Here is an 11898-nt window from a genome sequence, read left to right on the forward strand (position 1 = left end):
CTCCTCCGCAATCTATGCCTCCCTCTAGAAGCTGCCAGTTTCCATCAGGGCTGGACAGACAAGGCGCTGGGATAGATGGAAGAGGGTGAGAGCTAAACGTGGGTAGTGGTGGGCAGAAGGGAACTGGTTAGATGGTTGGGCTGGAGAAAGGATTTGGGGGAGGATCTGATCTCAGCTCAGCCCCCTCCCTGGTCAACAAGAGCATCTATCCGACCTGGCCCTGCAACCTACCAGTGTTCGGTCAGAGTCAGGGAGGTAACTCTGAGCTCCTTTCTTCCCTTTGTTCTCTCTTGCGGGCCTCACCTCCCCAGGGTTGGGACAGCTTCACCCATCAGAGGGGACATCCAGAAGGAGCAGGAGGAGCAGGGGCTGGGACAAAAGGCTTCTGAGCTCTAAGCTTGGCACTAGAGTCAGGATCGTTGGGGCCAAGGAAAATGCTGGTTGGGGCTGGAAAAACAGGAACTGGACAATGACTGCCTGCCCTTAGGGGGTGAAAGACTTTGTCCCAGGCAGGATCCAAGGAGGCTCTGTCTTATGTGATCTTGAAAGAAGCCATCTCTGCACTAGGAACCTTTTGCCTCAGAAACCAGAGCAGGGCTTCAGGTAGCAGTTGGCCCTGACCTGCCACAGAGGTCAACTAATCTTCGCTGTGCGCTGGCAGTGAGCCTGATAGCATTTCTGACGAGAGGCACTTACCGGGTGTCTGCAGCTGCTTCTCCCAACACCTGAGGACAGAAGGAGACCTGTGTTACCAGCAAGGTGCAGAGATCACAGGGGCCAAGCAGTAGGGGAGGGACACAGTACACATGCTCCCGTTTGTCTTACCCACGGTCTCCAGACAGGAACCGTGCTGTTGGAACATACCCCAAGCCAGGCTAGGGGGCTGCAGTAAATGCCTTTCCTTTAACCGGGCTCAACCCAGGAGAAGGCCGAGAAGCAGACCCTCAGATGACGCCCTCATCTGCTGCTCAAGCCTGCTCAATCTATGTAGCTCGTTCTGATTCTGCTGGGAAGGAGGAACGCAAGGCTTCACAGGAGAGCTACACTGAAGGAGAGGCAGGAGAAATGCCCCCTCCTGTGTGCAGGGGACTCAAAAGCTCATTTAGAGACTCTTTTGAGTGCTTGGTCCTCTGTAGTAAAGAGGTCAGGGTAGAGATGCGGGGCAGGAGGAAGTGGTCTCTCCTGGCAGGTTGGACATAGACGTTCAGACTTGAACCTGAGGTCATGCGGAAGCCCTGAAGCTTTGGTGGGCAGTGGTGTGACGTGACCAGTGTGGCACTTTGGAAGGATCTCTGACATAAGAGAAAGGCCACCTCTGTTTAGCACCATGGGCAGCTGGGTAGGGAATGGGCCACAGTTGAGCTGTCAGATGGGAGAAGGCTTGTGGGTAGCCTGGTTTTCTGTGTAGGATGAGGGGAACTCAGAAGGAGCAAGGAGTTTGGGTGGAGTGGGGAAGTCTGAAGGATGGGGGAGACGGGCAGAGGGATGGCTCAGGGAGAGAGACACCTGCGTCAAGCCTGACTGACAGACGACCTGAGTTCAGTCCCTAGGACCCACGTGGTAGAAGGAGAGAACTGACTCCTGAAAGTTGTCCTCTGGAATTAGATGTGCATATACTCATATACACACAATAAAATGAAAATGTAAATAATAGTAATAGTTTTTTTAAGAATGGGAAAGGGGGCTGGAGAGATAGCTCAGCTGTTAAGAGCACTGACTACTCTTCCAGAGGCCCTGTGTTCAATTCCCAGCAACCACATGGTGGTCACAACCATCTGTAATAGGATCTGGTGCCCTCTTCCTGTGTGTCTGAAGACAGTGACAGTGTACTCACATACATTTAAAAAAAATGAATCTTTTTAAAAAAATTAAAAAAAAAAAAAAAAGAAGAAGAATGGGAGAGAATGGCTGGGTGGCGGCGGCACACTCATTAGTCCCAGCACTCAGGAGGCAGAGGCAGGAGGATTTCTGAGTTCAAGGCTAGCCTGGTCTACAGAGTGAGTAACAGGACAGCTAGGGCTACACAGAGAAACCCTGTCTCAAAAAAACAAACAAAACCAAAAATGAACCAAAAAGAAGACGCAAGTAAACAAAAAAAGGAAGAGAATTGTACTGGCTGGTTTTGTGTCTACTTGACACAGGTTGGAGTTATCACAGAGAAAGGAGCTTCAGTTGGGGAAATGCCTCCACGAGATCCAGCAGTAAGGCATTTTCTCAATTAGTGATCAAGGGGAAGGTCCCCTTGTGGGTGGTGCCATCTCTGGGCTGGTAGTCTTGGGTTCTATAAGAGAGCAGGCTGAGCAAGCCAGGGGAAGCAAACCAGTAAAGAATATCCCTCCATGGCCTCTGCATCAGCTCCTGCTTCCTGCCCTGCTTGAGTTTCAGTCCTGACATCCATCCGTTGGTGATCAACAGCAATGTGGAAGTATAAGCTGAATAAACCCTTTCCTCCCCAACTTGCTTCTTGGTCATGATGTTTTGTCCAGGAATAGAAACGCTAACTAATACAAGAATGATCCGGGGCCAGCAGAACAGTGGAAAGATTACTGAGCAGAGCTTTGTCTCCTGAGGCCGGGGGAAGCCTGGTGCATGCCTGGCCCCAGCAGGTTCAGCCTAGGGGTCAAAGGTGTATTTATTGTCCAGCATAAAGAGCCTGGAACTGACTCTAAGCTGAGGTCTCCACCAATCCTGATTATCCGGCGTTACATCAGTAAGAGGCAGGGGGAGGCAGAAATGACAGTCGCAGATGAGACTAGAGAGACCTCTCGTTTTGGCTGAGCCTGCATGGCCTCCAGTCCCACCAGCTGGGCCTGGCAACACAGACCGGGCAGAGAGGTGTGGATAAGAATGAGAATGGGCAGCGGAGGGGAAGGGGAGGGGCAGCGGGGCTCTGGCAAGAGCGTGCTGTGCCCAGTAAGAAAGCAAGGGTTCCTCTGAGGCGAGCAAGGGAAATCCAGGACAGAGTGGGAGAGAGAGGGGTCTGACTGGGACTGGGATGGGGAGGGTATGGTAGAGCCCACGGTCCAGAATTGGAGATTCCCCTTGAAGATGTCAGAGGGCTGTCCTGTGAGGGGGCAGGAGGGCAGCTGTAGAAACAGTGGACAGGAATGAAACCAACCACACAGTCACCTGCCCTCATTACTGGGCCTCTCCCGTAGCCAGTTTCTGTGCAGGACACTATATATAGAACAAAATGTGATTCCTCCCCCTGAGGGCTCATCACCTTGTTTAGGAGACATAGTAACACCGTGGCAGGAGAGTGCTGACTTGTACATGGAGAGGCTTTAGGTTTGGCGGCAACACACAGCGATGTCCTTAGGACAGAGCAGGTGGTGCTGGAAGCTGTCCTCCAGGACGGGTTAGGAGGTCCAGGCAAAGAGTACAGAAGGCTCTCCATGAAGGGGGATGGGGGGATGGAGATGGCAGGATGTTCATCCCAGGATGTCAGGGGACAAAGGAAGAAGGACGAGGGAGGCAGGAAGAGTGGGACCCCACAGGACCTTGTCATTCTGGCTCAGACCTCCAAAGAGGGTGGCACAGCCTGGCAGAGACTGCAGCGGGACAGCAGTCAGCTAAGCGCTGCATCAAAAACAAAAACAAACAAACAAACAAACAAAAAACATCATTCAGACCGCAGTATGGAGCACTGAGGAGGGCAAAGTGAGGGTGGACCAGCTAAAGGCTGCATGGTGAGGAGGACAGCGCAGCCCGAACCACACGGGATTCAAAACTAGCAAGGTTCGACGCCTTCGTCGTCGGGAAAGGGGGTCAAGGACACTTCTTGGGTGCCACCAACTGCGCTGGAGAGAGGCGTGGGAGATGGGGGGGTGGCATTTAGGGACAGACTCTGTTTGAGGAGCCTGCAGTTAACCAGGTGCAGTCAGGGTTAGGGCAGGATGCAGGTGTTGCTTGGGCAGCTCCACAGAGGGAACGCCTCTGTCTGAGAAATCTGATGCTACTGGGGAAGAGGCACGGTGACACTTTAGGATGGATATAGCTATGTAAGTAGATAACCCATCTGATGTGATAAATCACGGGGGGTGAGGGGCTCTGAGAACAAGGCCCCAAGGGGAGGCAGAGAGGCAGGAAGTGAGGGAAAGAGCCCAGGGGATTCCCACCGGAGGATAGCAGAACTGTCCGGGGCACATTCGGCAGCTGTCATGGCTTGAGCATCCGTGTGATGAACGCCAGCTCCTTTCCACACCACCAGGACCACACCCTCAATCAGGTTGACTTCCTGTGCTGAGACCTGGATGCCGTGTTTTAGGGGGGGATGGTGGAAAGAACTTAATTTCACACCTGGGTTTATGGGGCACAGAATACACCCCACCTTTTGAGAAGAAAAGACTAGGCAATTAGCACACAGGCACCCCTGCGGCAGGCCTTGGATGTGGGTTTCTCCCCGATCTTGCTGGTCTGTCTCTGAGCTGACATTAGGGATCTGACTTCCACTCCCCAAGTCCCCAGCTCTCAGGCTAGACTTCTTCTTTTGGCAGCCAGTCAGTCCCGGGAGGTTCCAGCTCAGTGCAGCTCAGCGCCCAGTGTTCCCCCTTACTGGCCTGGTCCCCTCCTGTCAGGTGAGCCCCGAGCTGGAGCAGACACGTGAGCACTCTGAACCTCCCACCCCCAGACACACACAATGCCATCAGCGGGCTCCCCATGAATCTGAGCAGCTTGCTTCTGAGGCCAGCAGTGTGCTGGGGGCACCTTAGCTGGGCTGGGGAGGCTGCCACAGAAAGGGAGGCCAAGAGAGCTGGGGAGGGGTCAGGAGACCTGAGGGAACAGAGCGAATCAGGGAGAAGAGGCAGCAGGCCTGAAGGCAAGCAGGTGACAAGACATGAAGCCAGGGCTGTGTAGCAGGGCTTACCTTCTGGTTGGCGGGCTTTGGACCGCCATCAGCAAGGCGCTTTTTGCTGAGTTCCTGGCCACGGGGCTGTATGTTTTCTTTGGTGTGGGCTCCGTCCTGCCCTGGCCTGTGGCCCTTCCTTCTGTGCTCCAGATAGCCATCACTTTCAATCTGGCCACAGCCACAGCCGTGCAGATCTCCTGGAAGACCAGCGGGGCCCACGCCAACCCTGCTGTGACCCTGGCCTACCTCGTGGGATCCCATATCTCTCTGCCTCGGGCTATGGCTTATGTCGCTGCTCAGCTGGCTGGGGCCACAGCTGGTGCTGCTCTTCTTTACGGGGTAACTCCAGGAGGTGTCCGAGAGACCCTTGGGGTCAACGTGGTAGGTGCAAAGAGGCCCAGACATGTGGCAGATGATAGGGCACCTGAGGGAGTCAGATGGTCACGGTGGGAGGCCAGACAGGAAGAAACGATGTAGCTGGTGCACCGGTAGCTATTCTGAGCAGGCCCCCCTGGTTCCTCTCTGACTTAAGCATTCACCTAGGCCAGACAGAAACTGCAACACGGTGTGATAAACAGATGGGAGGCAGAGACAATACGAAGGGGAGGGAATCAGAAGGACCAGGCAGCTAAGAGCTGTTAGAGCGGAGCCAAGCTGGGCTTGAGGGAGAGGGAGAGGCCCTACCTAACTGGCCTTGTACTTTTCCTCTGTGTCCTGCTGTTTTCCGTCTCCTAGGCCTACTTCACGCCTCTAATCATCTTTGCTCCATCTGCCTCCACCTCTACCGGCAGCCCCTCCTTTCTTCCCTCAAGCTTCTTCCTCACTCCTTAGCTTCTGTGGCACCGTTGAACCACGGGCCTCACTCGGTGAGAGAGTGGGAGATGTGTGAGGCACTTGCACAGCGAGCAAGCATCCGGATGTGATGCAAGCCGGCTGCACAGACCCCCACAGACCTCCTTAGGTTCCGAATCAGCCCTCAGCCGAGGAGAGTAGAAAGTAGGAAGGACGAGGGAGTCTCACTGCCCTGCGCTCAGAGCCCAAGTCCACTCCAGTGTAATCCTCTCTGCTAAGGTCCACAACAGCACATCCACTGGCCAGGCGGTGGCCGTGGAGCTGGTTCTGACGCTGCAGCTGGTGCTCTGTGTCTTTGCTTCCATGGATGGCCGGCAGACCTTGGCGTCCCCAGCTGCCATGATTGGGACCTCTGTGGCACTGGGCCACCTCATCGGGGTAAGGGACAGAGGGGGACACCATGCATGTGCACATACGGGAGCTCTCCCTGGAGAACCCTAAGGCCCTAAAGGCTACAGGACCCTAAAAGGCCAGGAAATGTTCTCCCTGAGCCCCTCGTGTCCTGTGGCTGAAGGAACGCCCTCTAATATTCTGAGCTAGGACAGTGGGGAACATCCTTTTCCAGGCTGCCTCAAACCCTCACTCTTTGCCCTGCACTTCCTTACCAGATCTACTTCACTGGCTGTTCTATGAACCCAGCTCGTTCCTTCGGCCCTGCTGTCATTGTTGGGAAGTTTGCAGTCCACTGGGTGAGGTCCTCCACTGGGAGCCTTAAGGGTGTGTGTGTGGTGGTGGTGGGGTTAGGCAGAAGGAATAGAGATAGCAGGTTTTGCTACTAGGAAATCCACATAGAGTTGAATAAACCAGCTCCTGCCCCCCCAGGCTATTTAAACCACCCAGGAGTGCAGCTTTCCCTATATTCGATAAGCCAAGGTGAGTGTCCCGGTTTGCACTGACTTTCAGCTCCGATAGCCTGCAGTATCCAGGGACTCACACAAAATGGGCCAGGGCAGAAACTGCAGCCTTGGCCCAGGTTTCCTGTTCCGGCCGTTTCCTTCTTCGCTTTCTCCAGCTGGACCAAATTTCAAACTTGAATAAAGAAAAGACAAACAGAAATAGACCACACAGAAGCACAGACAGAAACAGCAATAGTCAGAGCTAAAACAGGAGAGGTGAGAGGAAGACGCAGGAGTGGGTGAGGAGACTCGAGCCCAGTTTTAGCTTTGGTCGCACCCTCCAAGGCCCCATTCCAGGGAAAGGCAAGGTCCCCTCACCCTTGGGCTCATGCCTTGTTGGCATTTGGTGAGTCTCTGGGGCTGGGGCTGGGACTGGGGACGCCACTCAGTGCTAGGGAAGCAGGCCAGTTTCTGAAACTACCTTGTGCTCACAACTACGCCTCTGTCCTCAGATCTTCTGGGTAGGACCGCTCACAGGGGCTGTCCTAGCTTCGCTGATCTACAACTTTATCTTGTTCCCGGACACCAAGACCGTAGCCCAGCGATTGGCCATCCTCGTGGGCACCACAAAGGTGGAGAAAGTGGTAGACCTGGAGCCCCAGAAGAAAGAATCACAGACAAACTCTGAGGACACAGAAGTGAGCGTGTGACAGCCTCTGGCCCCTTGGGCCTCCTGGGCAGGCTGCAGGTGGGCAGCGCACCTTGGGTTTGAAGGTGGCCCCTGGTGTGTGGGCGATCAGGAGGTTTAGCCATGTGTTCTAACAGTAGGAACCGATCTTTGTCCCTAACCAAACAGCTGTTTCTTTTCCACTTTTCCTCTCTTGACATACATTGTGCAGGCTGACCTCCCATTCACGATGCCCTCCGACCCCTCCACCCCCATCCGCTTGGCTTGTGAAGTAATTGGGACGTAGGTGCAGCGCCATGACTAGCTTCTACATTCATAGACAGAGAATCCGGAGGAAAAGCCATCCCATTAACTTTCCAACTTGCCTTCCCTGTCGTCTTCTTTCTTTCAGTGTTGGAATTCTCCATGTGACAAGGCTGGCCCGGTCATTTTCATTCACACTTTGCCTTTGCTGATCCCCCTCCCTGGCCCCCCTCCCAATACCTCCTGGCCACTTCCTGCTGGTCCTCACCTTACCCTCCCAAGGTCCTCCACTTCTGCTGTAATGTTGCTTTCATGTTAGGTGTTTTCTGTTGCCCTCTTCCCCCAGCCTCCCCAGTCTCCCCTGTCCAGTCCTCTGCCTAGTCCTCCAGTCTACCCCAGTTCCCCCCACCTAGTCCTCCAGTCTACCCCAGTTCCCCCCACCTAGTCCTCCAATCTACCCCAGTCTCCCCAGTCCCCTCTCCCTAGTCCCCCAGTCTACCCAGTCCCCCCAGTCCCCTCTCCCTAGTCCCCCCAATCTACCCCAGTCCCCCCAGTCTCCCCAGTCCCCTCTCCCTAGTCCCCCCAGCTCCTCCCCATGCCTTCTTCCTGCTCCCATGGTCAAGGTTCCAGTTTCCTGACCTTTTCTGTTTCTTAAAGGCAAAACAAAGGGAGGCAAAAGTCACACAGCAGAACCCCAGTGGGCATCCTGGGCCTTTGGATCCCTGTCTTGGAGAAAGGGGAACGGGGTTCCAAATATCCATTCGGCTTGGACTCTGCCGAGGGAGCTTCAGAACCCCAAACTTTCCCACTAAGATGAGAGGAATTTCAGTTTTAGGGATTGCCTGAGCTTCTTGAAAGATTTCTCTGTCCTAGGTGTGGTTTTGGGGTTTCCTGAGGACAAAGGTCGCTCTTCCAAAAGGCCTCTGTGTTCCTCCTTCCCAAATGCTCAGGAAGGTCTCTACCTGGGACAAGGTGACACAGAGGAAATTCCTCACGGGAAGCCCACATCCCCACCCCACCCCCATGCCACACTTGGTCTATACCCTGGGCCAGAAGCCTCTAAAGTCTGATTTTCAGCACCGTGGCCCCTGTTAAATAGTGAGACCATAGAAAGGCCCAGAAAGTGGAAACTACAGGCTTAGTGCCTCTAAAAGACCCTGGGAGTTGAATTGTTTTTGCTACACATTGAAGGCCACTGCACATCTACTCAGCTAATCAAAAGAGGTCGTGAGGTGGTGGGGTATCCTCTCCGGATTTCAGCTTATCCACTGTAGAATGGGCACACTTCTCCCTCCCTCTGGGGTGCTGTGGCAACGATGAGAATGCTTCGGGGAATTAAATGCTGGTAGAACACTCCAATAAATGATGATTATTGTTGCAGTTACTGTAATTATTGGGTTTGGATACAATTGCTGTTGGTAATAGGAGGGAAGGGGGACACACAGAGAGAGAGAGAGAGAGAGAGAGAGAGAGAGAGAGAGCAGAAAAGTAGACAGCTACCTTCTACTGGTCAGTTTACCCAGAGCCCTGCCTCCTTCTCTCTGAGGTCTACTGACCTGGGAGCTTTGTGGGGGTGGGATTAGGGGAGGGACCCTGGAATGAAGAGATAAGCCAATTCAAGTCAGTTCTCATCTCTATGGCACCCATCACCATGGTACCCTGAGATGCAGCAGCCAAATCCATTATAAAAAAAAAAAGAAAAAAGAAAAAAAAGACAAGTGCTAAAGTCCTTTGCTGCATCTTCCAATGGTCCAGGATGAGGGAGGGAGGGGCTGCCAGAGTCTTTCAAAGGCAGGTCGATGGACCACAACCTGTGACTACAGCAGTGGCCGTGGCCCAGCATCTATGTTCTGCATTCTGTGATATCATTGGTGCCAAGGGCTATCCACGTCTCTCCAAGCTGAGTCCTATTCATCTTCATGGTCTCAGGGAAGCCCCGGGGTGTCTTGCTTCTTGTGCCCTTTTATAAGCAGGGACAGCCAGTGTGTGTGTGTGTGTGTGTGTGTCTGTCTGTCTGTCTGTCAATCTGTATGTATGTGTGTATCTGTGTGTGTCTGTGTGTTTCTCTGTGTGTCTTTCTGTGTGTATGTGTGTGTGTCTCTGTGTGTGTGTGTATGTATGTGTTTGTGTGTGTGTTTCTCTGTGTGTCTCTCTGTGTGTATGTGTCTGTGTGTGTGTGTGTGTGTGTGTCTGTGTGTTCATCTGTGTATGAGTGAACAGAAGACATGATTGATTTGCCAAAGGTCACTTGACTCCATCGCATAGACCCCTAAGGTGTCCCTTGCTCCCCTGATTAGAAATTTCTAAAGCAGATCTCCATGGGGTCCCAGACAAGCTGCAGCCATGGAAGGAAGAGGCAGGGGCTAGAGCGTTGTGGCAGGGAGCTCCTGCAGTAGGCTTTTAAGCCTCATGACAAATTATCTCTGTGGCCCCAGAGCCAAGCACACACTGGGTGCTCAGTACAAGTTTGATGAATGAGTGACTGAGGCTGGGCAGCTGGGGAGGGAGAAGAGGCAGGAACTGATCAAGAAGAGGAAAATTCAGATCTTGCAGCTCCAAATGAGCCAAAATGATGGCAGCTGAGAAGCCTCTGCTTCCATGTAGGGCTGGGAAGAGGGCGGCAGCCAGGGTTTGAGTCTCCGCCCACCTCTCTGGAGCAGCGTTGGCTGTGGGAGGCTTGGAGGTCCTTGTGCTCACAGATAAGCACTGGGAACCAAGAGTGTTAAAACACACAGGTTTGTTCCTTCAAGGGGAGGGATGCAGCCAGGGGTGGTGGCACACGCCTTTAATCCCAGCACTCAGAGGCAGAGGCAGGTGCATCTCTGAGTTAGAAGCCAGCTTGGTCTACAGAAGGAGTTCCAGGACAGCCAGGGCTACACAGAGAAACCTTGAATCAAACAACAAACAAACAAACAAACTACGATGCATAACCTGTTATCTGCCCAGTGTGGAAGTGGCTAACAACCTGGCGACTGGGTGACCTTTGCACCATTCATGCAGTGGATGAGACCACACCAGGCCACCCCTAGATCCTTCTCATGAACTTGTTCGAATCCCTCTTTATGGAACATGTCACCTGTACTTTACAGCGAATTCCGATGTCGTCTCCTAAGATCTACTGTGGCGCACACAGGATTGAATTATTATCACCAGGAAAAATTTCACCAAATGGTGCTGTGCCTAGATAATGGCTGCTACTTCTGGTCAGACTCCAAAGTTTGACCCAACACCAGCTGCTTAGTCACGTTTAACCAAACCACCCTCCTGCTTTCCACAGATACTCTACTGGCCACGGTGGTCACAGAGATCCCCCAAAGGGACCCTGAAGAGCAAGGGGGTGGTTTGAGGGACGTCCTTTAGCACCCTCTGTAGGGATGGACCAGAGGAGGGGAAGGCTTCCGGAGAAAGGAGGAACTGGGAATCAGGTTAAAGCTGGAGAGCATTGGAGGTTAGCCCCTCCTCCCCTGGAGACTTTCCTAGGACAGCAGGCCATCTGTTTGGACAAGGGGAGAGTTGGCCTTTGGCGCTCCCGATCTCAGGGGCTCCAGCTGGAGAAGTAGGCTTCACCACCACACTCCCTGAGGCTGGTTGGGGACAAAGGGTCTGGGGAGGACAGAGACCCACCAGGCAGGCTCTCAGTGTGTGCCTCCTGTCTCTCGTTTGTCAGGGGAAGTTTTTAATTAATGGTGTGTAATCTGATCCGGTCCTTCTTCCTGCTGAGTACTGCTTTCAATCAGTGGGGCCATCTGCAGTGGCGATTCATAATTCTCTCGCGGGGGAGGGGGACTCAGGATGGGTGCCTTGGTGATTAATACAATTAGCCTTTTATGTTGATGATTGTCTTAGCGGGAGCAGATGACATGAGCCCAGAGCCCAGGAATTTACTTCCGATTGGCTGGCGGGAAGCCCCTTGCCGCCCCACCCCCACCCTGCCCCCACTGCGGGTCTTCAGCTTACAACCTCAGGTATAAAGAGGACAGGCCTCATCTAGGACCATATTGTGCAAGGTGGAAGAGGCCAGAAAGAGGCCAGACTCTGGGACACATTTAGTCCCCAGGTCTAAGGGAAATGGGGACCAAACCAGAGATTTACTTTCCAAGAAAATCACTTTGCCTTAAGGGATTCTTCTGCCAAAGCTGAAGAAAAAGATAGGGCTGGCGTGCAGCTCTGCCTGCTGAGCGCTTGCCTAGTATGGGCAAAGCTCTAGGTCTGACCTCTACCACACAAACGTGGAGTGGTGGCATGTGTCTGTAATCCTCAGGAAATGGGGACAGGAGGGTCAGAAAGTTTGCCTGAGACAGGGTCTTGCTCTGTAGCCTGAGTTGACCTTGAATTTGAAGAGAAATGTCCTCCTGCCTCAGTCTCCCAAGGGACCGTAGGCTCTCAAGCTTTCTGGGTCATAGACTCATTTATTTCTCTGGAAAACTCAG

At 53.4% G+C, this 11898-nt stretch overlaps 1 protein-coding gene across 2 annotated transcripts; it reads left to right on the top strand.

Annotated features, from left to right (window-relative positions):
* Positions 1-4693: 4693 nt before the first annotated feature.
* Positions 4694-7915, top strand: Aqp6 (aquaporin 6). 2 transcript variants are annotated; one of them, XM_029548174.1, is made up of 5 exons: positions 4694-5230; positions 5921-6079; positions 6310-6390; positions 7050-7285; positions 7617-7915. In XM_029548174.1, exons 1-4 carry the CDS (start codon positions 4838-4840, stop codon positions 7245-7247), a joined length of 831 nt encoding a protein of 276 aa, XP_029404034.1. In that variant the 5' UTR covers positions 4694-4837; the 3' UTR covers positions 7248-7285; positions 7617-7915. The 2 variants fall into 2 exon arrangements, with proteins under 2 accessions (XP_029404034.1, XP_021072838.1); XM_021217179.2 differs by having other exon boundaries at positions 7050-7915.
* Positions 7916-11898: the final 3983 nt, after the last annotated feature.

The sequence above is a fragment of the Mus pahari genome, chromosome 17 (genome assembly GCF_900095145.1).
Source record: "Mus pahari chromosome 17, PAHARI_EIJ_v1.1, whole genome shotgun sequence".
Taxonomy (NCBI): domain Eukaryota; kingdom Metazoa; phylum Chordata; class Mammalia; order Rodentia; family Muridae; genus Mus; species Mus pahari.